Below are 24,777 nucleotides of genomic sequence, written 5' to 3'. Positions count from 1 at the left end.
GTAAAATTGAGTCTCGCGATATGGAAATAGCAGACCTGAATAAAGTCATTCAGGATTTGACGTTGCAAAATGAAACCTGTGAATTGTCTCGCAATGATATTTTGGCTAGAGAACTTGTCGAACCGAATATTGAGTTGAAAGATGGTCGATTTGAGATACCTGTACCGTTGAAGGAAGATATTGATTTACCTAACAATTTTGTGTTGGCGTCAGATAGAGCTGCTGCTTTAAGGAAGAAGGCTTTAAAACAATCTGAATTTCGAGGAACTTGTGTCAATGATGTAATGTTTTCGGGTCCTGATTTGTTAAATCCTCTGGCAGATGCCTTGGCTAGATTGCAGCTTGGCAGATTTGGTTTCGTGGCCGATATGACCAAGTACTTTTTTCACATTTTGGACTCTTCAATACGTAAGCCCAGTTTTATTGAACTGCTTACGTACACAGGCAGTGCCGTTCGGATCGTGAACGAACGCCCTTTGGTACCTCTGAGTGACGACCCTAGGGATTTTACTGTCATCACCCCTGCCTCACTTTTGACTCCATACTTAGACCCATACTGTGCTGTTGGGCAACCACATGATCGTGACCAATTAAGAAGGGATTATCGGTTCAATTTGTCACTTTCTCAGCAGCTTTGGAATAAATGGATCGATTTTTACTTGCCAGGTCTTCAGGGCCGGAAAAAATGGCTAAAAATGGCCGAGAATTTGGAGCCTGGTCAACTTGTAGTGGTAGGTTCTCTCCAAGACATTGGTAAACGTGGGAAGTATCAACTTGGGAGGGTGCATGAGGTAGTTCCACAAATTAGGAAAGGGAAGCCTGTGGTTCGTAGAGCCAAAGTTGCCGTCTGCAACTATGATGAGAGTACGGGGAAAGTAAAAGTAGACTACGTGTTGAGGGATATTTCGTGCCTCGCCCCCGTAAAGAACACCTAAGTGTTAGGGTTTGAGCCTGGTTTTGTCTGCGGTGGCCAACCCTTGTCTGAGCCCGGAACAGTCGGTTATTATCGCAACTATTGTATATAGCGTCATTTTAGCGTGTACCTATGGTACCAATTTCATGTATCGTCGTGTATTATTCCGTATTGTTGTTCATTCTTTGCATGCCCTTTGTATTTACGTATTAACTTAAACGTGAGTGATTCAAACAATTAGTGTATCATGTGTTTTTATTCATTGGCTCACAATTGTCGTCAATTCTTTTTAGTTATGCCATGTCAGACTGTCATAACTAGGGGCCGCTATGTTCCCGACAATTTTCACCAAATCAAACGTCATATAAAAACCGTTCAAGTCTACTGAATATTACGTCATGGAAATTCCTAAAACATGAGCCAAAATTGCACCAGCGTTAATAAGACTTGTGTCAGACCTGTTTAAATTTGTTTGGACCTGTTTGGGCCTGTTTAAACATGAATGCATTGGTTCACTAGCTCGAACACCTGTTGAATGACTTCATAATTGTTTTTCATTATTGCGTCACAGTACTGCATACGTGAATTTGAGATATTGATATCTATTCTGGTCATTCGTAAAATGATTGCTTGAAAGTTGGCCGCTCATTTAACTGTTGGCTTAGTGCTTGCTAGCTGGACAAAAGTTCCGTCTTTTATCCAATTAATCTGTATTGTAGTGACAGTTTTTTTAGAGGTGTAGGCGTTACACCTATTTTCGATAGCCTCGGGCTAATTTGACTGGAATACACTGTTTGAATAGACGTTTCGAAAGTGTGTTTATTTTTGGGTCATTGCATGCAGACGAACGGATTTGGGAATCTTACGTTACAATTTTCCCACGAAGAGATTATGGTTTACCGCTGTGACCAATGATGTAATGTTTTCGGGTCCTGACTTGTTAAACCCTCTGGTAGATGTCTTGGCTAGATTTCGGCTGAGTAGATTTGGTCTCATGGCTGATGTGACTAAATGCTTCTTTCAAATAAAGTTACCTGAGTCGCAAAGGGATTTGTTTCGTATATTGTGGTTTGAAGATGATGACCTTGAAAATGGTAGGATGGTACCATTTCGTTTTTGTGTACACCCTTGGGGAATAAAGAGTAGCCCGTATATCGCTTGCTTGGCTATAAAGAAAATGATCGAGCAGAATCCCAGCAGTGCTGGTGAATTGACTCTCTGCAATATTGCAAATAATATGTACATGGATGATTTTATATTTTCGGCTGATAGCTTAGAGGAAGCTCAGCAAATCACTCATGAATCAATTGCTTTGTTTGATAGCCGTGGGTTTAAACTTGGTAAGTGGAGTGCTAACAAGGAGGCTATGATTGTCTTGTCAAATTTGGATAATGAGATGCTTTCACCTTTGATTCGTGACATTGACTTTCAGACTGAAAATATGACTTTGCCATCAGCGAAGACATTGGGTTGTGTGTGGCAAACCGAGTCTGACGAGATGCGTATCGCATGTTCCTTAAAGCCCTTAGCTAAACACACGCGCCGAAGTATGCTCAGTCAGCTTGGACAAAATTTTGATCCGCTAGGCTTTGGAGAGCCATTTTTTCTAAAAGCACGCCTTATACTTCAGCAATTGGCGATAGACAAGTTTGATTGGGTCACCGAGGTCCCTGATAGCTTTGTTAAAGAGTGGGAGTCGTGGCTTCGCTCTTTGGACCTGCTTAAGGATTTTTTGTTACCGAGATGGTATTTTGCAAACTCTGGCAGTGCCGTTCGGATCGTGAACGAACGCCCTTTGGTACCTTTGAGTGACGACCCTAGGGATTTTACTGTCATCATCCCTGCCTCACTTTAACCCCATACTTAGACCCATACTGTGCTGTTGGGCAACCACATGATCGTGACCAATTAAGAAGGGATTATCGGTTCAATTTGTCACTTTCTCAGCAGTTTTGGAGTAAATGGATCGATTTTTACTTGCCAGGTCTTCAGGGCCGGAAAAAATGGCTAAAAATGGCCGAGAATTTGGAGCCTGGTCAACTTGTAGTGGTAGGTTCTCTCCAGGACATTGGTAAACGTGGGAAGTATCAACTTGGGAGGGTGCATGAGGTAGTTCCACAAATTAGGAAAGGGAAGCCTGTGGTTCGTAGAGCTAAAGTTGCCGTCTGCAACTATGATGAGAGTACGGGGAAAGTGAAAGTAGACTATGTGTTGAGGGATATTTCGTGCCTCGCCCCCGTAAAGAACACCTAAGTGTTAGGGTTTGAGCCTGGTTTTGTCTGCGGTGGCCGACACTTGTCTGAGCCCAGAACAGTCGGTTATTATCGCAATCATTGTATATAGCATCATTTTTGCGTGTACCTAATACCTATGGTACCAATTTCATGTATCGTCGTGTTCTTATTGTTGTTCATTCTTTGCATGCCCTTTATATTTGCGTATTAACTTAAACGTGAGTGATTCAAACAATTTGTGTATCATGTGTTTTTATTCATTGGCTCACAATTGTCGTCAATTCTTTTTTAGTTATGCCATGTCAGACTGTCATAACTAGGGGCCACTATGTTCCAGACGGTTGTTCGCCTGGTCAAACGTCATGTAGAAACTGTTCGGGTCTACTGAATATTACGTCATGGAAATTCCTAAAACATGAGCCAAAATTGCACCATCGTCCGTAAGACCTGTGTCAAACCTGTTGAAACCGGTTTAAACATGAAATGTTGCGTCGCGCTACTGCTGGCGTGCCTTTGAGTTATCACAAATTTTTCTGATTCATTCTCGAAGTTGTTTGTTGGAAGTCGGTCGCACATTTAACTGGTTTATTTGGTGCTTGCTAGCTGGACAAATTCTCCGTCTTTTATCCAAGTAATCTGTATCGTAGTGACAGTTTTAGAGGTGTACGGCATTGCAACCCCATTTCGATAGCCGCGGGCTAATTTTACAGAAATACACTGTTTGAAAAGAAGTTCAAGTGTGTGTTTCTTCGGTCATTATATACAGACGAACGGATTCGGGAACTTTATGTTAAAATTTTCCCACGAAGAGATTATGGTTTACCGCTGTGACCACAGATAAATAAAATAAAAGAAGCAGCACATATTGTTGAAAACCAATCAAGCGTGAAGTACTCTAGGGGCCATGACTTGCCATACATGACTTGCCGCACTGTTTATAAATGTGTGTGATGTGATAACATATTTATTAATTCCTATATATCTGTTGTGAATTATTATATTCACGTACAGTATTATCAATGTAATATATTCGTATGTTTTTCCCCCCCCAATAATTTGCCGCCCTAGGCAACTGCCTACTCTGCCTACTGCTGGGTTGAAGGATCAAGCGACTGTCATCAGAAATTACAATTAGGCTGCGCCAGTGGATTATGACAATTTGGTTTTGTGTCATAAAATATTATTTAAACAATAATTTTTTTGCAATGAGCTAGAAATGAAATAAAATAGGCAACCGCTTGGCGCAAAAGTTGAAACAAAAATGAAAGCGCGCCGTGTCAGATTCGCTAGAGGTCAGCATAGCTTGGTATCTGCTTGCAACTACGGACGCCACTCGCCACTTTCTCCTTTTTTTTTTAACTTGCTGGTGATTTGTGGACAAGAATAAGTCACTTGAAGTCTAAAATGACCAGATGCTCATGGAGAGATTTGTTTACTTTTGAAAGTACTTGTGTGCATAGCCTTTGTTTCTATTTTAGTTGCCTTATTTCAGGAATTCTTTAGCTAGTGCATAGCTTAGTTGTTTGTTGAAAAAGTCTTTACAAGCTAAGGGTTGATAAAGCAATAGTCAATAGGCTGACATATCAGGACAAGAGTTAATATGAAGGGAAAATCAAAATTCTAGTTTGGGTTTTGTGGCTATGCTAACTACAAACATATAGCCTCCTTCATATTTACAATTTAGGCACGTTTCAAACTTTTCAAGGTTTTGCCACCTTTCCCGTTCATCGACATGCTGGTAGGCCTATATCGACTATTGTAGTTAGTAGCCTAGTATTTTTTTCGACCCGGATGCATTAATGATGAAAAATAAAATGAGCAAAGTTAGTGCAGACAGTCTCCACTTCATTTTCCCTAACTAACATTGGCTTCGACCTGTGGCAAATAAAAAATACTGGTGTTATGATCTTTAAAAAAATAGTGTATTTGGAGATTAACATCGTGCAAAGCTTCTGCACACCAAAAAATATTTTGGGCCATTTAGCCCATACCAGGGGTCGGAAACCCATGGCCTATAAGCCATATATGGCTCTTTTGATGATACCGTAACATTTGGCTTACAGAAAGTTTTATCTTAATTTTTCATAGCAATTTAGAGCTGAAAATATGCTTAGAATGCACCAAATTAAATGTGATTTTTCAATTTTTTCAGTGGAGGTCTCCTAACCCACCCCGCCCACATTGTTTTTTTTGTCTTTAACTAACACGTGGCCCACACTTTTACAACTAAAGAGTTGCCACTGCATGTTTGTTGTATTAAGTGTTAAAGCATTGTATGTTTCTCATAGAAATACATTTTAAAAATATAAATTTTATGGCACTCACTTAAAAAGTTTACCCATCCCTTGCCTAAACTATAGATTATAATACACACTCGTGTCGGCAATAATTGTCTAAAGATTGTTTGACAACAATGGCAGTGGTAGTATTTAGAATATCTTGAACTCTACAGTCAACATAACAAACAGGAATCTTAAAATATGAAGCAGGCTGCTGTTTTCGCTAAGGGTGCTGATGTCAATTGTTGTGCAGAACCAAATGGCAAAATTCAAGCTGAATAGTCAGATATATCTATGTATAACATGCAATAAAGAAACTTAATTAGATTAAGACATGATCTAGCTAAATAACATACTAAAGAAAGGGTGTGCAAACCATAGCTCTCATGTCACTTATCAATGTATTCTCCTAAATCAGCAGTGCAAGTTTGCAGATCTCCATCTTGAATCTATAAAGACTGTTTTTATGCCATAATTTTTTCATCAATCAATGTCCAGTATTAACTTGGTCACTGTAAAGTGTGACCAGTGTCATATTTATCCTTAGCTCTTGCAAATAATTTTTTATTCTGTAATAATAGTTGTTATTGTATCCTAATTTAAATTACAAAAGTTGCTAATAGTTTGTTTTTAATGTATTCTATCGTAAGGTGAATGAACTTATGACCAACTTTTGTGTAGTTCTGTCTAGCTACCATTAAGTAGTGTGCTACACTATCAATCCCTAACTTGTTGCAGAAGCTTAAAATAATGCATTGTTATAAACACATGTGCCACCAATTAAGAGAAGGGATACTGACTGACAGCGTACAACTTGTAAATGCATGATGAAAATACACATTAATTCTAAATTTGTATGGCATCATCTTTACCAAAAATTACCATGTTTTATACAAATTTAATTTAAGGTTTTTAGGATCATTTGAAGATGGCTGTTAGATAGCACTTTTTATAGATCGGCTACACAGTTACAATGCCATTATGTGCACAGTCAAGAATTGGGTTTGTAAATACAGACACCATGAGTTCGCATTGAATGTTTGGAGGGTTGGAATACTATTGCTGCTTCTCTGTGAAAAGGAATGTCATGCTTTCAAGCGTTTGTCATTTGTTGTAACTGAAAATACAGCAGTTGGTACTAATATAGGAAACTTGCCAAAAATTGAATCATTTGGATATATTTTGACAAGTGCTGATAGTTCTCCATTTCGAAAACACTTTGACATATCTCGCCTGGAATCAGATGGTGTAATCATAACCAGTGAGTCATTGGACCATGAAACAATTCCACTGTATGATGCTACTGTATATGATTGGAAATCAAATGAAACCTATGAGGTAACCTGTAACTGTTATATTTGGTATACTATACAGGCTAGGGTGGTCCTTATTTTTTGACTTTTGAAATTTTTAGGTCTCACCTTCCCAAAAGGTTCCATTTTGGATAAAAACACCCTGTGTGAAATATTTTTGAAAAATATTAATGTTTAGAGGTTCCTCAAGGCCCTAAAAATTTCCCCATACACTATGTATAGGGGGTGTGATGCGGTATGAAATAAACTTTTTGAAACCCCTCTAAACAACTTTGTGCAGACATGAAAACACCTGAAAGCACTCTTAATCACAGTATTTTAACAGCAATCACAAGACACAATTGTTCCACTCTAAGACACGAATTTGTATTGCTTAATTCTCAAGACATAATTGTTCCACTCTACGACATAAATGTGTAATTGTGTATTGCACAATTCTCACAAAACACAGTTGTATTATTAGAAGACACAATAGCAGGCCTCGAAATGCATGGCGGACATGTCCGCCGTCACAGCATGTGATGTCCGCGGAAAGTACCATCTAGATCGGTCATATTCAACGAGCAGTAGGAGTACATAGCTCAAGAGAATTATGAAGATTCTTCCACTGATGAAGAAGCTGCAGCGGGTGTTAAAGATATTAAGGATGACCTTATTCAGTTCATTCATGTAGTATTGGCAAGGAAAAGCAACCTCGAGATGATTATCGTAAACTAATGGAAATCTTATTGCTTTTTCTTGGAGATACTACACTGGGGCAAGCTAATTTTAAAGCACCTGGTGCAAGCCATCATGCACGGTGGATGATGAAAGTGATATACACCTTTGAGGTGTGATTATTTCGAAGTCAGTTTCACCTGACGGGCCGTGAGCAAACGGTCTCCATGACCTATGTGTTTTTTTACACGTATCTATATCAAGGCGTGGATAACAGCTCCTTTGGCTATAAAAGCTCCCAACAATGATTTGTCCTTATATAAAGAATTGGAAGCTTATAAAACTGTTAACAAAGGTATCTCCGAAGCAACAACTGAAAAGATGGGTGGTGATCTGTTATATCTTTCGGAAGAGCTTGTTGCCCTTTCTCTGTTTGATGATGATGTTGCAGCAAACATCAAAGAAGAAATAGTGGAAGTGATGAGAATTGGAGAAGAAAATTTGGAAGCACCCAATAAAAGAGTCACCATGACACCAAACAGCTTAAAAACTAAGACACTATCTTCATTTGCCAGTACAAACACAAAGTTGTTGTTCAAAAAATTAAGCCTTCCAGATTCTTTTCTTTATCTTCCTGCGTCAGAGTGGGAAGAAAACAGTGCTTATCAGACTGCTCGAGAACTATGTAAATCTCTAGCTGGGACCAATGATCATGCAGAAAGAGCTATAGCACTTATCCAAAACTTTTCTGGGCGACTCACTAAAGATGAGAAACAGTTGCAGTACCTTCTTCAAGTAGTTTCACAACATCAAAAATGCATTTCTGAACCACTTAAAAAGGCTTTGATGTGACATTTTACCATTTTTGAGGCGTTGACCATTATAACCATTAACCAATGACTATTAATTTGCATTTAGCAAGTTTGTTTTAACAGGACCACAATATCGCATGAACCCAATTTTTCTAAATTACACATCCAATATATATCTATTCAGCGTGTATTGTTATTTTTATTGCAACTAAAGGCTCACTTAAAGCTATTGCTTTACACTGTTTGTTGCGCAATATTTCGAAGCAATTGAATTTGCTTCATCACTTTCAAACATGTGAACATTATCATTTTTTTTTTATGAATAATATTTATCATCAAGATCACAAAAAAGAACTTTTGTCTTAGGTATACCAAACTGGGTTATTATTTAATGCCATGCTGATGAAAACAAGCCATAACACTTGTGCATTTCAAATCCGCATGGCAAATCCAAGCTTACAGAGGTATGACATACAATGTATGTCATACATGCATAAAAACGTGAAATTTTCAGAGGCCTCGAGGAACCTCTAAACGTTAATATTTTTCAAAAAAATTTTTACGCAGGGTTTTTTGTGGTAAATGAAACCTTTTTGGGGGGTGAGACTTGAAAAATTATAAAAAAAAAATTTTATCCCCAAATATGGACCGCCCTAATACAGGCTTATGCTTTTATGCATTTTAAATCATTGAAATGCTTTTCAATATTTTATTTGTTTAATGTATTCAAAACTCAATTTCCTCTTGTGTATTATGTAGGCCTATCAGCCATGTTTTTTACTATTTTTCTGGATTACTCGAAAACATTATGTTTTTTTCAATGCAATGTTTTAATTTGCCGTATGGTAATACCGCTAACCTTCAAGTAAGAAATTTTACATGCCTGCACTGTTAAAAAAAAATAGTACTGTAAAATTTCATTTTTTTTTAATGATATTTCTATTTTATCAAAATAGTTGTGTTGCATTCATATTTATCTGCTTACTAGAATAATATTGTCATGCAATTTATTTTCATGTTACTGGTTGTAGCAATATATCTTATTTGTTTTCAATATTTTTCAGATAACTGTGAACGTTACGGACATAAATGATAATTATCCAACATTTACAGAAAAGTCTCTGGTGTTAGTTATATCGGAGGCAAGTCAAGTCGGTTCAAAGTTCGACATAGGGTCAGCTACGGACTCTGACTCTCACCCTAACAATGTTCAAGGGTATCGTATTACCTTTGGCAACTCTACAGACTTTTTTCGACTCAACCAAAGGCATGTTAATGGTCTGGTATATGCTGATTTGGTTGTCAACAGAACTTTAAATCGAGAAGAAGACCCATCATTTTTTTTCACTGTAGAAGCATTTGATGGAGGAACACCGGCTAAAACAGGCACTGTAAACATTACAGTCGAGATATCAGACATTAATGATAATGCCCCACAATTTGCATTTAGTCGTTACTCTGTAGCGATCAAAGAAGACGCCTCAGTCGGTACTGATGTCATAACTTTAAACGCAACAGACCATGACATTGGCGCCAACAGTAACGTCACCTATCGCATCGATCGAGGGCAAAGTGACCCAGAAGAAGTTTTTCAAGTCGACCCGACTTCAGGAAGAATCTACCTCAACAAAGCCTTGGATTTTGAACAAGCCATGCAATACAAACTGGTCCTGGAAGCGGTGGACGCGGGTGCTGAGCCGCAGTCCAGCTCTGCCGTCATCATTGTGTCTGTGAAGGATGTAAACGACAACAAACCGACAATAAACGTCATTTTTCTTGATGCCAAAGGTGCCAAGGTAATGATTCGGCTAACAAAAGTATAATCTTTTGCACGGAGCACTTTAATAACTCTAGACAATTTTGAAAGGGCACAAACTTTTTTTGGAAACTGTTATTGCTGTTTTTAATTATGTTTTAAAACGTTGACAAGGGCGTTACAATGACACTCCTGATGTGTTTCTGTCCTCTCTGGGTTGATTCAGAGAAACCCAGTGATTTTATTGCAAAGTATTTTTCAGAAATAAAAACGTTCACCACCCAGTAGTGTCTGACGTATGATATCTGTTCAAGTAAAATAAACAAAATTTATCAAGCTTTGTACAGTTTTAACTGGAGCACAATGTTGAGAAATTCTTTTTTTGACCCAATTGAAACGATGGTTCGTGTTTAATCCGATTTAAATGAGTTCTCTATTCAAGAAACATAACTTACCAAAGGTATTATCAAAACCTTTCATCTCCAGGTCTCCGAAGCCGCTGATCCAGGGGAGTTCATCGCCCGAGTTTCTGTGTCCGATCCTGATGAGGGTCTTGCTTCTCAGGTCAATGTCACTCTAACTGGCGGAAGTGGCAGGTGAATAGCTTGCAGCATCAGCTTAACATTATGAGTGATTACATTGATGCAAATAGAAACCGGTTTACCACCTGTTCCCACCTCGACAGCACATTCTTTATTTAATCAATTTTATTGACAGGCTTATTGATTTTCCAATTCCAAACTTAGCTAGTTTGGCTTAAAAGTAACACACGGTTTACTGTTTAGTTTTGAAATGGCGTCTAGGTTTTGGCGGGAAGCAGATGCAACAAGGCTTCGCATTTTTAAACACAATGTTCCAGACACTTATATACGATTATACTCGTTTTATGCTTCAGATTCGGTTTGCAAACGCAGAACAATGTCGTGTACTTGGTATGTTTAAAGCAGCCTTTAGATCGCGAAACCCAGGCCACACATCACATTACACTTACCGCTACTGACCAAGGGAGGTAGGTTATGTTTCATTCCTCAACTAAACTTAGTTGAACTGACGAGTAGAGTCAATTTATTTATTGATATACAACTTTGTGTATTTTTGATAAACGGTGAAAGCATTAATACATCGGAAAAGTGTCATTCTTGAAAATGTTTTTTGAAATTTTCTATAATTTTCAGCCCTTCGCAAAGTGCACAAACATCCTTCACAATAACAGTTGAAGACGCTAATGATAATTCTCCATTATTCGAAGAAGAATCCTACGAAGTTCATCTCGCAGAAGACGCTTTTCGAGGTAATGAAGAAATTTGTGATCAACCAACAGCGTTGGTTCTAGCCCAGCTATCGAAATTGGTTCTTTTTGATGAATTTAACATCGTCGGACGTTGAATCAATGTAAACGAGACCTATTTTGCTGCTGGGAGTACGTTCCTTTGATACCAATTGCTTAATTGTGGTCGCAAATTCTAGTTTTGATATCGACCAAAGAAAACCATGCTGGTTTTGATTTGATGTTTTGTTATTAATTTTTGCATCTTCAGGGACCTTCGTTGCACACCTAACAGCTACCGACATCGATGCCGGATTGAACGCCGAAGTCTCTTATAGTTTGGGATTAACTCCTCAAAATCATTGGTTCAATATTAATCCAGACTCTGGATTGGTCACCACAAAGTACGTCGCTAGTTGCCTTGTCCAATTACAAATAAGCTGTTTCTTTAAAAAAAATATGCATCATGTTTCTGCAAATTGGAAGTATTTTTAATTAAATTTTATGTCACTGTTGCATTTAGTTTTTGATGTAGCATTACGTTAACAGGATGTCAAAGAATCTCTATTTTTACGTTCAGAAATAACGTTATTTGTGTTTTCCAAATTTTCGGAAAATGTAATTTTCTTTTACACTCAGTCAGTTCTGCAGCATACATGAATAGCAATTGCAAAGCTCTCCTGAACATTTAGTTGGGTGTCCATTTAACCTGACTCTAAGCAAGTCTTTACGTTTGTTAAGAAGCGATCTCAATATTATACTACTGTATACTGATTATATTTATCGCGGCCAAGACGAAAACTAGTCTATATAATTATGAAAACAGGATGTATATCAATATTCCCATCAACCTAACAAACCCCATCAGTTAACATTGATGGATGACTGTAAGTTGCTTTACACTGTATGTTATAACAAAATGAATTTAATTTCGATGTTGCACCAACAAATTGACATACTCAAAGTCACACTCATTACGTAAAACTCTAATGCATTTGAGCACTCTCATTGCAAGGATGCTGAGTCTCCGGCTTGAATTTAAATTTTATCAGTTGAAATAGTGTGATGATTCCTTGTAGCTTTCTGATTGTTAAAATGTCACCCTACATCTTGCAATTTTTTTTTTACGTCGACGTTGCGAGAATGTTAAACAAAGGGCACAACTTTATTAGCTGGAATATGATCACCAATACCTTGGTTGTTTTTAAAGGTTATGTGGTTAATGTTTAACTTTTAGCGTGTCATTCCATCTGGTTAATTAGATACCTTACGCTTTCGCGATATTCTATCCATTCATACAAAACTAGATTCCATTTGAAGCCTTTCGTGTGTACTACGTTTGGTCACGTTGTTTTCATGCTAAAACTACACATTATTATCAAAGGACTGACTTTACGCGTAGTATTCTTTTGTCCAAAAATCTTGAATAGAAAATTAAATACCTCAACTTATTGTACACCATAAGCTGGGTTTTAGTTTGGAAATCATTATTGCTATCGTTTCAATAAAAAAATTATTAACTTTTTTGTTCTAGTTCCACCTGTTTCACCACTTATAAACTGGCCTCATTTGTTTCAGCTTTTTAACTTTGTAAGGCATTACGAGCGAGATTGCATTAGGGTACTTTGGAAAGTGTATAAATTGGACGTTTTCTGACAATCGCAATGTAACCCAACGTTAGTTTATTGAACTAAACTCAAGCAAACTTGACAGCGAAAGTTGAAATCAATTCTTTAAAGAATGTTGCCATTACAACTTGTCACTGGCTAGCATCACGCAGTGCCACTTAAGGATTTTATTTGAATCCAACAAAGAATCGATGTTTGATCTTTCTTCGTGTTTCCTCCACAGAGAATACTTAGACCACTCCATCAATGCAGCTCCCAGCCTTGTTGTCATCGCAACCGACAAGGGGTCTCCTCCACTCTCCTCCAGCGCAGAGCTGGAGGTAAAGATCAGTGATGCTTCCGACAGCGCCCCTAGGTTTGAAGTCTCTTCCTACTCCACAAGTGTGTCCGAGGATGTTGGCGTCGGAAGATGCGTCTTGCAGGTAGTAACCAAACAGTTTCAAACGAGTTTGTTCTTTAGATAATTACGTGGTGGAAGGATCCGTCTCATTTATTGTGGGATTTTGTGATCTCTTTTGAAACATTGTCAAGTTGAGATGTTTTGCTTGAAAAGTCTACAATTCCTCTAGCGGAACATTATTTCAATAAATTTGATGATAATTTGATTAAAAATGTTCAAAGTTTCTCTGTGTTATGAGATTAGTAAAATCGAGAATTTGTTTTTGCGCTATCTTATTGCTTTTCGCAAAAGAACGTAATTGAATTTTGTTTAATAAAACGTAATTTCAACTTAACGCTTATTGGCAGTTGCTGCCAAATCACAACTTATCTTAGAAAAAAAGGTAGAAAAGATGCGTTATAATCCAGACAGATAAATTTGTCGTTTTTACATTGATTCTACGTTTACAGACGTTAAATCAATGTAAAAATGACGAATTTGCTGTTTGGCACTGAACGAGAAACAAAATGATTCTTACTTGTTAGCTTTGACAACAACTGCACTTGGTTGCTGTTGAGTTGCCTGCACGTTCAAGTGAACGGAAAGCCAACTTGGTTGTAAATTTGTATTGATCGAAAGGCACTTTTACTCTAAAATCTAATCAAGCGTTTAATTTTGAAATTGTTTAATGGCTTCTTAATGTGGATGATTTTCTCCTGTGCTCGCCAAGCAAAGTACATAAGTTTGCTGATTGAAAGAAAACAAATTAAATTATAACATAAAACTTTTTTTAATGTATTATCTTCTCTTCTTCGTTTGAACCTTCTTCGCCACTGCAGGGGTCGGGGGGCTTTGCCTTTTACCACCCTTGGATAGTGGCGGCGACTCGGTCGAAATGTTTGGGCAGGTGTCGAGCAGCCAATGAATTGATTTGTCATCCAGCTCACGCAGGCCACGAATCTATTATGATTTTGGTTTATCCTAAACTTTTGTGGCTGCATGGCAACACTCGACTGCTGAGAAAGAAATGTTTTTGAAAAAGTCTTGATAGTTTGCGTGGAGGCTGCTCTGGTGTGGTTTAGCAAAATGCAATGCTCACTGTTCTATAGTGCAGGGTTTCCCAAACTGTGGTCCGCGGACCATTGGTGGTCCGCGACGACTGCACAGTTGGTCCGCGGCGATATGACAAGAAATTAAAAAGTCACACATATACGTTGTACAGCACTTACCCTGTCAAAGATAATTGCAGCAGTTCTTTACAACTTAAATGATTTCGAAATCTTTTGCTATCCAGTATCGTAAATCTTACTTGTTGCACATTCGTTGTAGTTAAAAAGTTGTGGCCCAAAAAAGTTCACAAATAATGGTCCAAGGCCCAAAAAAGCTTGGGAAACCCTGCTATAGTGAGTAGTATGCCTTGTATTTTGCTACTTAGTTTTTTTTATTTGTGATGTAGATCATGAATCTTGTTCTTCTTCCTTTCATATCCTCTATTAGCAGCTATCCGCTATTTGCAGCTGCATTCAATAAAAGAATTTGCCAAATTTATCATTTGTTGCAAAATCTGGCGTTTTCTTGTTTTCCTCTATTTTAAATGAAATGAAACATTTCCTTCCTCAAATAAACAAATCCGCGGTACACAATCCATTGGCACATCGAGATACTAAATTACGGAGTGAAATAGATGAATCTAATAAAAAGCAAACACTTTGCTTTGTTTAAAAAACTCTACTGCAGATATGTATTTGTTCAATCATGTTCGTGTTGTTTATTCCTCCAGTTTGAAACTTAAAATTGAAAATGCCTGACGTTGCAATGTAATTAAGTCTGATGCCAGGCAGCATCTTGACTGGTAAACAGCAAGGTTGTTCGGTGCTGCCAGATCTTTCTACTGATGTATTATTATTTTTGTGTATACGTGTTCTTTTTCGACTTTTATTTGAAAGGCAAATAAACAAGTCCATCTCTCTCTTTTTTTTATACGGCCTTCAGCCCTTCATCACATATGTATGTAATTAATCATGTGAAAAACTTAGTGTAATATACCTTGTATATAATTTTTTAATCATTTTTTTTAGTTTCGTGTCTTCAGGTAGTGTTTGTTGGGAGAAACAGTTGAAATTCCATAAAAAATTTAGCAAATGTGATTGTGGGGATGTTAAAATGGAGTCACAGCCTCACAGGCTATTTGTGTAGGGATGTAAAAGATCTCTAGTTTTGCTACTACAACGTAGTTAAACTCTATCAATGCTCATTCTATTGTATCAATGATCTGGTAAAGTTGTGTTTTCGCATGACCCCAAACGACCTTTTGTAAAAACATTGAGTTGATTATGTCTCAGGCACTTTGGTGCTATCGGTAATGAGTTTGAAGTTTATATTTACTCGATTCACATACAAGTCAGGATGCTCAGTGCTCACTGAAGCAACATAATTTAACAACGTTTTGAAATGCATTTAGTTGTTTATTTTTATGAAACTTAAGTTTTTAATTTTGTTACTGACGAAAAATGACCTTCGTCACAATACTGGGTCTGTGACCGTCAAAATAGACGCTGTCTTTAGCGAAATTCTAACCTCCGGTTTTGGATTGTTTAAAAATAGAGTTGTTCACTTTTTGAACTTGACATTTTTCCAACCATCAAAAGTTTCTATTTTCTCTATTTAGATACGCCTTTCATCGTTGAGATGATGTAAAAACAACCATTTTTGCCAGCTTAAAAGTTGTCTTTGCTACGCAACTTACTGTAGATGGTTATCTTTAGTTGCCCCCTTTTTCCGGTGAAAATATCTTTCGCTGAACGTAGTGTGAAGAAATGTAGTTACACAATGGCGACTTGGCGAAAGCAACACGTTTGTCACATTCACAACAACATACTCTTTGAATCGACTAAAATTACAGCTTATTGCTATTGATGTGCTTGGTGTGTTTTATTGCTCCATTTGTGAGATGTATTTCATTACAATCTATATTATGAATAACGTATGAGACCCGGGGAAAATAAGATTTGTATAGCAGCTGTCGCGATGAAATTAATAATTTTGAAGAAGTCACACTGAACGGATAAACTTAATGTTTAATTTTGTTTGATGCCAGCTGATAGGCTTACGGGTACAGTAGCCCACCTCATAGATGTCATGTCAGTCCGCAATTATTTACTGTTAGGTTGTATGATATTGTAACGTGCTAAAACGCAACTGTTTTGCAGGCCTCGAAATTCACGGCGGACACGGCGGACATGTCCGCCGTCACAGCATGTGATGTCCGCGGGAAGTACCCTCTAGATCGGTCATATTTGTCCGCCGAGAAATATCGCAGAAACTGGCGATACAAATCGTCATTGCATAGCACGAACAACTGTTGCAAGAATATAATTTGCGCTCGGAATGCGAAATTATCGCATTCCAAGCGCGCATTTAGAAAAAGTTAATACTGTATCTCTTAGCTTCCATTCAAGCAGAAAAACTTTCGAATTTTACATTGCTTCAACGATTGATAACATTGAATCAGCGTAACAGAGGTGAATTTTTAGCTAAGAATTGATGGGAGTACCGGTACTTCTACACTAATCACGCGCAACTTAGTTCAAGTCTTATGTCACAATGTCTGGCTTTGATCTCCGAGTAATATTGATAAGGCAAGGTTGGTTACAGAGTTAGATTATAAGAGTATAGGCTACTACAGCAAGATGCCGCAAAACTTAAGTTTTGGTATTACAGTAAGAATGAAGAGGCCCAGGGAAATTTCTGAAAGTGAGAATGAGGGCGATGAACCTACTGGTACTACTAGGAATTTTAGTGGTGATAGACGCATATATTAAAGGAACAACGAATCTAAGGATTAGCTCTGTCAAAGATCACAACACATCGTTTACCCCAAGCCATCAATTTCCGGTCATCAAGGCCATCGACAATATGAGTGACAAAAAAAACATCAAGATTAAGAGGTTGTTTGAAATCGCATATTTTATCGCTAAAGAAGAGCTCGCATTTACGCTTTTCCCTCAACTAGCCGGTCTGGAGAAAAGACACGGAATAGATCTCGGTATCACGTATCTTAACGACAAGCAGTGATCTCGTGGAGATTGGCGCACGTCTTTGAAGATCGATGTTATTGAAGCTCTCATCATGCGCATATGTTTGAATGGCCTTGACTGCGCTGATTATAACTCCGAGCCTGCCGTGGTCTCGTGGAATACTGATACTATTTTGGAGCGGCGACCGCATCACGGAGAGGGGAAAATAATTGTGCTTTTTCTAATGTTGTGTTTATTCTTTTCGTCACTTTCGCTCACATGTCACGCAAAAATAAACCTAAAGAAAAAAGCCTAGTGAAACTTTGCACATTAGAAAATAGTAGCGTTACGCGTTAGTGTAGAAGTTTTCCGACTCGTGCCCAGAGCATTGTGACGCAAGAAGCCACACGACCTCGTTCGGTGGAAGTTAATCAGTTATGCGGCGGATTATTTTTTTATTATTTATTTGCATCAGACACAAAAAGTCCATAGAATTTAAGTTTTTAACAATCATCATATTATCATCATCATCATATTTAGTAGCTACACGGCGTCAAGCGCACGTCGTTGGTCTGATAAAAGTCTTTCAGAGTGACTTTGCTGAAATTTTAAAAAGCCTAAACCGTAGCTATGGTTCTCAAATGGCGAAGACTTATCAAGATAAAGAGATTAAGTATGACGATCGACGTTAAAACTGGTGTGTCCGCCGTAAGACTTAATTTGTCCGCCGAGATAGCTGCTCAGACCGGACACGTTTGTCCGCCGTCAACAAAAACGAATTTCGAGGCCTGGTTTTGTCGTTAGTGATGTTGATATCAAACGAGCAAAAATTGCATTTTTAACACCGTTTCGACATCGTTTAAACGTTTAAAAAAGTAATTTTCACTGGATGTGGAGTTGAAGGTAAAGTTTAAAGGTTTACCACAAAAATAAACTGTTGATGTGGGTACGATCTTACTTTTGATGTCCAGTGAATGTCTTTTTCAAGTCCAGTTCACAAACTGCTAGTTGTCGCGTAAATACGAAGAAAGCTCTTAAATGTTCTTAAATTTCGGATTTCACAAAGCCGTAACTTGTTTCTTGGAAATTTTTAAATGATGAGATAGAGACGTTTCTAACAAGAGCAACAAATATAATTTAATCGTAGATCGTAGTCATGTCTTTGATACATTTTATTGGTCACATTGTCAGAGCCATTGAGTCTCAGTTTTTGTCGTTTTTACATCTTCCATTCAACGGCCGTAGACTATAAATTGAGTGTCTTGATGTCGTTTATTTGTTTTCAATATCTCATAATGGAAGGACACTGACCGTCTCATGCATTACCAGGCTGTGTTTGCTGGGGATGTTTGCATAAGATTGTACGAGTGCGGCAAATGTCCTTAGATTTCTCAAGTGCTCTCTTGATCACCGGTCGACTGCTTGTTATATTTGCCAAACGCGTGATTTGTTGAAGCCTCACATGTCACTCAAGGAACAGCAGAAACTAGTTGTCAATAAGACGTTTAAGTACGTTTAACCAACGCGTACGTTTCAACCGTTGATGCACGATCAATGATATCTCCCGTTATGTCAAGTCTATAAACTGTGAAAGTCACTTGTCCATTCTTCAGCAATCAACCTATCTTTCAAGTCCGGAAGATTGCTTCCAGGCACCTCTGCAAACGATTGTAATGCTTTGATCTTGTGCGTGCTATCAACCAGTCTTATTTCATTTGGTTCTTAGGACTTATAGATATTGTTTTCTGATCGTATTATTTGCAACTCTTCTTCTATCTGCCTTGTATGTCTTTTTTGCAGCGTGCCAGCTAGAATATGTTAATTGATCCAACGTAATAATAATACGTTGATCGTGGAGAGACATTTAATTTTATCCCTTTCAGGTTTTGGTATCCTGTCATTAAAAAGGCGATTGAAAATGGCGTTAAATGACGTGAAACTGCATGTCCTATATTTATTCTGAGATTTGATGCATTGATAAGACATTTTTCTACAACTGCAATCAAACTCATCAGTAGGGCGTTAGTGAAGATTTCTAGACATTTTAGCATTTCATGTGCAAGAGTAAAGGAAAGCTTACAAGATTCACCTAAATTACCATTGAGGATTTTAAATGAAATAAAAATAATCTATTTCCTTCCATGAGCTGAGCAATTTGCGATGCCGGTATGTATCTCACAGGAACAATGGAACATACAACTCAAAATACGTAGTAAAATCCTTGCCATTGCTCGAAAGTGGTTGCGACCAAGGTTGGTTTTTGAAACGAAGTGCACTGCATCACCATTGTGGGCATTCGCTTGCGACGAGTCACCAAAGCATCTTTCCACACGGCCCGTCAACTAACATCGTACACAGAATTCATGAGGCTGCGTTCCTTAGGAGGTCCGCAAGTCAAGGTTTTGTCAGTTAAAATTTAACACACAACAAAGCTACCTAGAGGAAGTACCAGTTTGATCTGTAGGCATTTTTTAGCCAAAAGTCAAGCTCACCCGGTTAAAAATGGGTATTGGGTAAACAGGGTTAAAAAAGTAAAACAGGGGTAAAAATGCATTAACCAAAACGATTAGTTTGGTTTGGGTTAGTTATAAGTTGGGTAAGTGTTTCGATATTTTGTACCTGTCTGGATTTAATCCTGTTTCTAGCAGACATACTGTGTACTTGCCTAATAGCTTTAATTTCCACACGTCATTACCACGATGCCAGAAGAGGTTTCATGGCGAAGTGATTTGGTTTGAGGGCAGTTTGGCAATCCGACCTGCAAGATCCTCGAGACATTGCATCAATGTAAAAAGTATGGTTTCAATGCCCAGCAGTGGGTCTCCAGACAACAAAGTCCGTCATATTTACATTGGTGTAAAGCCCGAGTCCCAGCCATGTTTTGCATCGTTTCAACGTCCATAAACGTTGGAAAAATGTAAAAGAAACTATTCTTGCTAGAAACCTACTTGCTTGCAGTGTTTGTGACTGCTTTTTTATTGCGAACTTCACGCTGATGTCAACTTCAATTGATTTATTTTAATTATTAATATTTCATCCGCCTACAAAACCTTATTTTGGTTTTGCGAAAAAGCAAATTTCAGTTCATCTAGATCAGTGGTTCTTAACCAGGGTTCGATCGAACCCCTGGGGTTCGACAAAACTGTTCCAGGGGTTCGGCGCTAACGTCCTCTGAAACATTAACACACGATCTACTGAATGGTATACAGTGTCAACGAATATTTTTGGAAAATTTTGTCCAGCCGAAACTTGAATGCGGCTTACGTGATGGTAAATAAACATCTGTGTGTTTGACTCGTGATGTAATAGTGCCATCCGCAATTCTGCATGTAACACAGAATTGTCATTGAAAACAAAAATTGTTGCGGAAACGGTCAATTAGAGATGTTGAAACGGTGAAACGGCTTTGAATCATCGAATTTTTCAGATTTCATCAGATATAAACAGTCGATACTTGGATGACATTATCGAGCTTCAAGAGAGCGAGGTGTCAAAAAAGAAACTTCAACACAACAAATTTTCAAACGTTTTGGTGCCAACAAATGGAAAGTTACCCTCTTATTACAAAAGTTGCCCTTGAAGTTCTCATGCCATTCGTAACCACTTATGTATGCGAGCATGCGTTTTCTATTGTGGTGGTTGTTAAAGCAAAAAAAAAAAAACGAAACCGGCTTGCATGCGAAAATGACATGAGAATTACTGTTTCCGAGACAAAGCGTCGAATCTCACTATTGGTCTCAGAAAAACAACAGAAGTCTCATTGATAGTAATGTATGTATTACTATTAAATGTGGTAGATTTTGTTTTTGTGACTCAGCGAAAATTTGGGGTTCAACGAAAGCTTGCAGATTATCGTAAGGGTTCGGGAGGTTAGTAAAGGTTAAGAACCACTGATCTAGATTCTACATCCATCATACACTCGGCGCAGAATGCTACTTTTCAAATTTTAAAAAAATAAATCTGCTCCTGGCTCGACCACCTGGAAGAGAACAATCAGACCAATGTGTAACATTTTTTAAATCTTTGGCTACGAAAAATAAGCCCAAGCAGTTCACTGAATGCATTGAAAAACTCAATTTATAAATCTGGACTGCTAATGTGAGTTTTGGTTTTGTGTCTTAAGTTGGACAGACACCTCATTCCAAATGACATTTTAAAAACATACTTTCGGGTTTCGATATGTTGTGGCTACGCGACGCCCATTTTTTTGGCATTTATGCCCACTGTGTAGTTCAGTGGTTCCCAACCTTTTTGTTGTCACTGACCCCTTTAGACAGATTTATTATTAATTCTACGTACCCCTACCTAAATTTTGCCTGAAACTCAATTAACATACTATTGTAATAATTATGCTACTCAACTACTGTACTGTGTCTTATTGCATTGCCGCTATGACTCCTGCGGCAAATATCAGGTTAAACAGTTGCTCAAATAAGAAAATGAATGAATTGTTCAAGAAATGTCAGCAGTATTTGAATATTATGGTGACCCAAAGTGCCATGCCGAAACTTATGAGGTAAACTTTGGTTCCACCGCATGCTTTCTATTACGTAATAGACGAGCCAATCCTGATTTGACTGTAATCGACATGCGTCGTGGTAGGTGTAGTTTAAGGTCAATGCACATACTGTAGGCAGCAGCATGGATTTATTTTAATGAATGCTTTTCGTTTTTTTTTCAAAAATTCATCAAGGTAATCACGGACCGCCAAATGTTTTCTCACGGACTCCCAAGGGGTCCGTGGACCCCAGGTTGGGAACCACTGGTATAGTTGGAAAGGTGGTCTAGGTCTAGAATGCAAACATACACTGCTATAAAACTTCTGCACTGCTAAAACAGAGAAACGATGGTTTGACCCAGTACGAGTACGAGTTTTGACCTGGTACTTCGAGTTGAGAAATGGTGTGATTTCTGTGTGATAGAATTAATTACTGGAAGATCATAGGAGCTGATTGTTTGTTTAGCCTTTTAATCCCTGTCTCAGTTATTTATGATCTTGTGTGCTTTCGGGCGACTGATCTTGTGGTTCCACATGCAGTATCGCTTTGTTGATGTGCCATGCGCCTACTTTTCACAACAAGATTCTTGCAGGATTACAAGTTGCCACTTAGATTAATAGTTACATAAACTGGAATGACCTGATAAAGGTGACCGGGTTATATAAACTACAAGAACAGTGCAATCCAACGCGAATGAAACGTTTTAAAAGTGGGAATGTGGCAAAGAGGTTTGCCGTGTTAGGTTCAAAGCTTAATCCTCTGTTGTTGAAACGTGCCCGTTTCTCACAGTAAACATAACTTGGTTCAATTCCATGAACTTTCAAAACCGTTTATAGCGCATACAATGTATCGCATATGTGTTGTGTGTTGTAGCAAGGTCAAAAGGGAGAACTGCCTGTCCTATTTCTCTTGTAAGCACCTAAGTGGTTGACTGTAGAAAGTCTTTCCGTCTCTGCTTCTGGTATGTTGGGTTTGATTCTCGGTGGAACCACGTTTTAGTTTGCCAGTTATTTCGTTGTCTTCTTGTGCACGGCAGAGGAAACGTTTATTTTGACTTCCAACGATGAGTAAAAGTCGTGATTTTGTCCACAGAAGAAATACCCCATTTCGGTGGTGAGGTAACTGAATAATAGAAAATAATATGTTGTTCAAAAATGAAAACATAATGTTGACAAACGCAAATGTAACGTCTTTAGAAAGAAAAACCGTTCATTGTTTGTCTTAGTTTTCATATTCTAATCGCTTTGTCAAGTGGCCACGTCTAGTTAGCAGCTCAGTTATGCTACTTTAGTTGGAAGTCGATTAGCGTTCATCTTGATAAGCTGCTACATAAACAAATTACTGTTTCATCTGGCATAATGTGCCATTTTTTGCATTGATGCAACGTCTGCAGCTGTTGAATCAGTGCAAATGCCGGATTTTGCAAGTTGAGATACTTCATTTCACAAAAATTACCGACCCCAAATAGTCTTAAATGCCAGATGAACAGGTTGATTGTGTGTCCATATTCATTATTTTTAACCCCGATTTAAAGCAAACTTTCTTATGCGTTTTGTTTGCATTTTACGTAACGAAAATATGCAATGGTAAAAACTCACGCCAGACAGCAAACCAATCGTCTGTATAATCAATGTAAAAAACGATTGATTTGCTGTCTGGGACGCAACTGCTGTTTTTTGTGTTTCGATTTTGTGACCTTTCTTTTCAGAAGCGAAGTCGAAAATCCTTTAAGTTCTTTTGAGTTGCATCGTAAAACACTTGAGTTTTCAAACTAAATATTACTTTTTTATTTTTCTGAGAAATGCTATGGTAACTTGATGATTTGTGGCTGCCGCTTTTGCGAGTGCAAACTTGCCCACACACGTGCGTATCTAAAATCTAATTTCAGTGATTAAAATATTAATTTTTCCGCTGTAATCAATAGTGGTCGATTAAGTGTTTTACTGAAAAAGTAGATTTGCAGTTGAATTTACGAAACCCGAAACATAATGTTGGTCATATGCAACTCATATTGACTAATATCTGACTTTCGATTTTGCGACATCCAATCAGTCAAATCACGTCGCGGCTTAATTAATATGCAAAAACTCTCTTGCGCTTAACACAGTATGATGTCATCATTTATGCTTAAGTTGTGAGCGGATCACAGGCGAAAAAATCTAATTAATTTGCATCATTCTCACTTTTTTTCGTGCATTGATGAAAAATAATTGTATTTCAACACTTCAGTGCACACTTTTGCATGAAAATGAACGTCAATATTTAATATCTCAAATTCACTTTAATTTCTCGGCAACGCGCAAGACACTTTTTAAAAAATCCAATTTTGGAAATCGAAATGACATATCTTGTGGAAACGTTTACGCCGCGCCAGTATACCATAACTTTTTCTTTCCCACTTCTATTGTAGTTTATGAATGGCTAATCCGTGGTGGTGAAATTATAGCCCCTAGACCTAGTCCCCAAAAAGTCAAATGATGTCCACAGAACTTTATCTTTTATCCCAGACACGTTATTGCCGACGAGTTATATGATACGAGGCTACGTGTCCCATGCAGTAAAAGATAAACAAATCAGTGACAACCAAATTTATCTTCATTTTTCAAAGCAGAAAGCTGGTTTCATGCAGCACGTGCTGTAGATTCTAACATTATCATCGCGTTTTTGTGCGTTTTGATTTATTAAAATTTTTAGCCTTTTTCTTATCAATAACCTGCAGATCTTATTGAATTATTTATTCTATTTCCAAATTTTAATTAAAATTTTTAGGTAGGATTTCGCAAAAAAGCTATATCTGGCTAGTTTTGCCTTGAATTAAAATTCTCGTCCTCACATATGGAGCCATTAAGTCGCCTTTCGTTTTTAAATTGATTTAGCAAATGCGGCCTCGGCTTCTGAATAGATTTTCCCTCTTTCTGGATCGATGTGGTGCACTTAGGTTTGGTTAAATTGGAGGTTTTCATGTTTTCAAGCATGAGTTTTGCGTCCTTCGAATATTTGACGACGTTAAAAAGATTAAACAAG

At 37.9% G+C, this 24,777-nt stretch overlaps 1 protein-coding gene across 1 annotated transcript in view; it reads left to right on the top strand.

Annotated features, from left to right (window-relative positions):
* The first annotated feature begins 6,407 nt into the window (after nt 1-6,407).
* Nucleotides 6,408-24,777, top strand: part of LOC145782877 (protocadherin-16-like) — a 63,316-nt gene continuing 44,946 nt past the window's right edge. The window contains exons 1-7 of the mRNA XM_082594641.1: nt 6,408-6,764; nt 9,273-10,004; nt 10,451-10,560; nt 10,860-10,973; nt 11,140-11,255; nt 11,503-11,635; nt 13,083-13,281. Of these exons, the coding sequence (XP_082450767.1) occupies nt 6,408-6,764; nt 9,273-10,004; nt 10,451-10,560; nt 10,860-10,973; nt 11,140-11,255; nt 11,503-11,635; nt 13,083-13,281 (1,761 nt within the window). The remainder of the gene's footprint in view (nt 6,765-9,272; nt 10,005-10,450; nt 10,561-10,859; nt 10,974-11,139; nt 11,256-11,502; nt 11,636-13,082; nt 13,282-24,777) is intronic.

The sequence above is a fragment of the Aplidium turbinatum genome, chromosome 14 (genome assembly GCF_918807975.1).
Source record: "Aplidium turbinatum chromosome 14, kaAplTurb1.1, whole genome shotgun sequence".
Taxonomy (NCBI): domain Eukaryota; kingdom Metazoa; phylum Chordata; class Ascidiacea; order Aplousobranchia; family Polyclinidae; genus Aplidium; species Aplidium turbinatum.
Note: the sequence above shows the minus strand (reverse complement) of the source record. Positions and strands in the feature narration are given on the sequence as shown.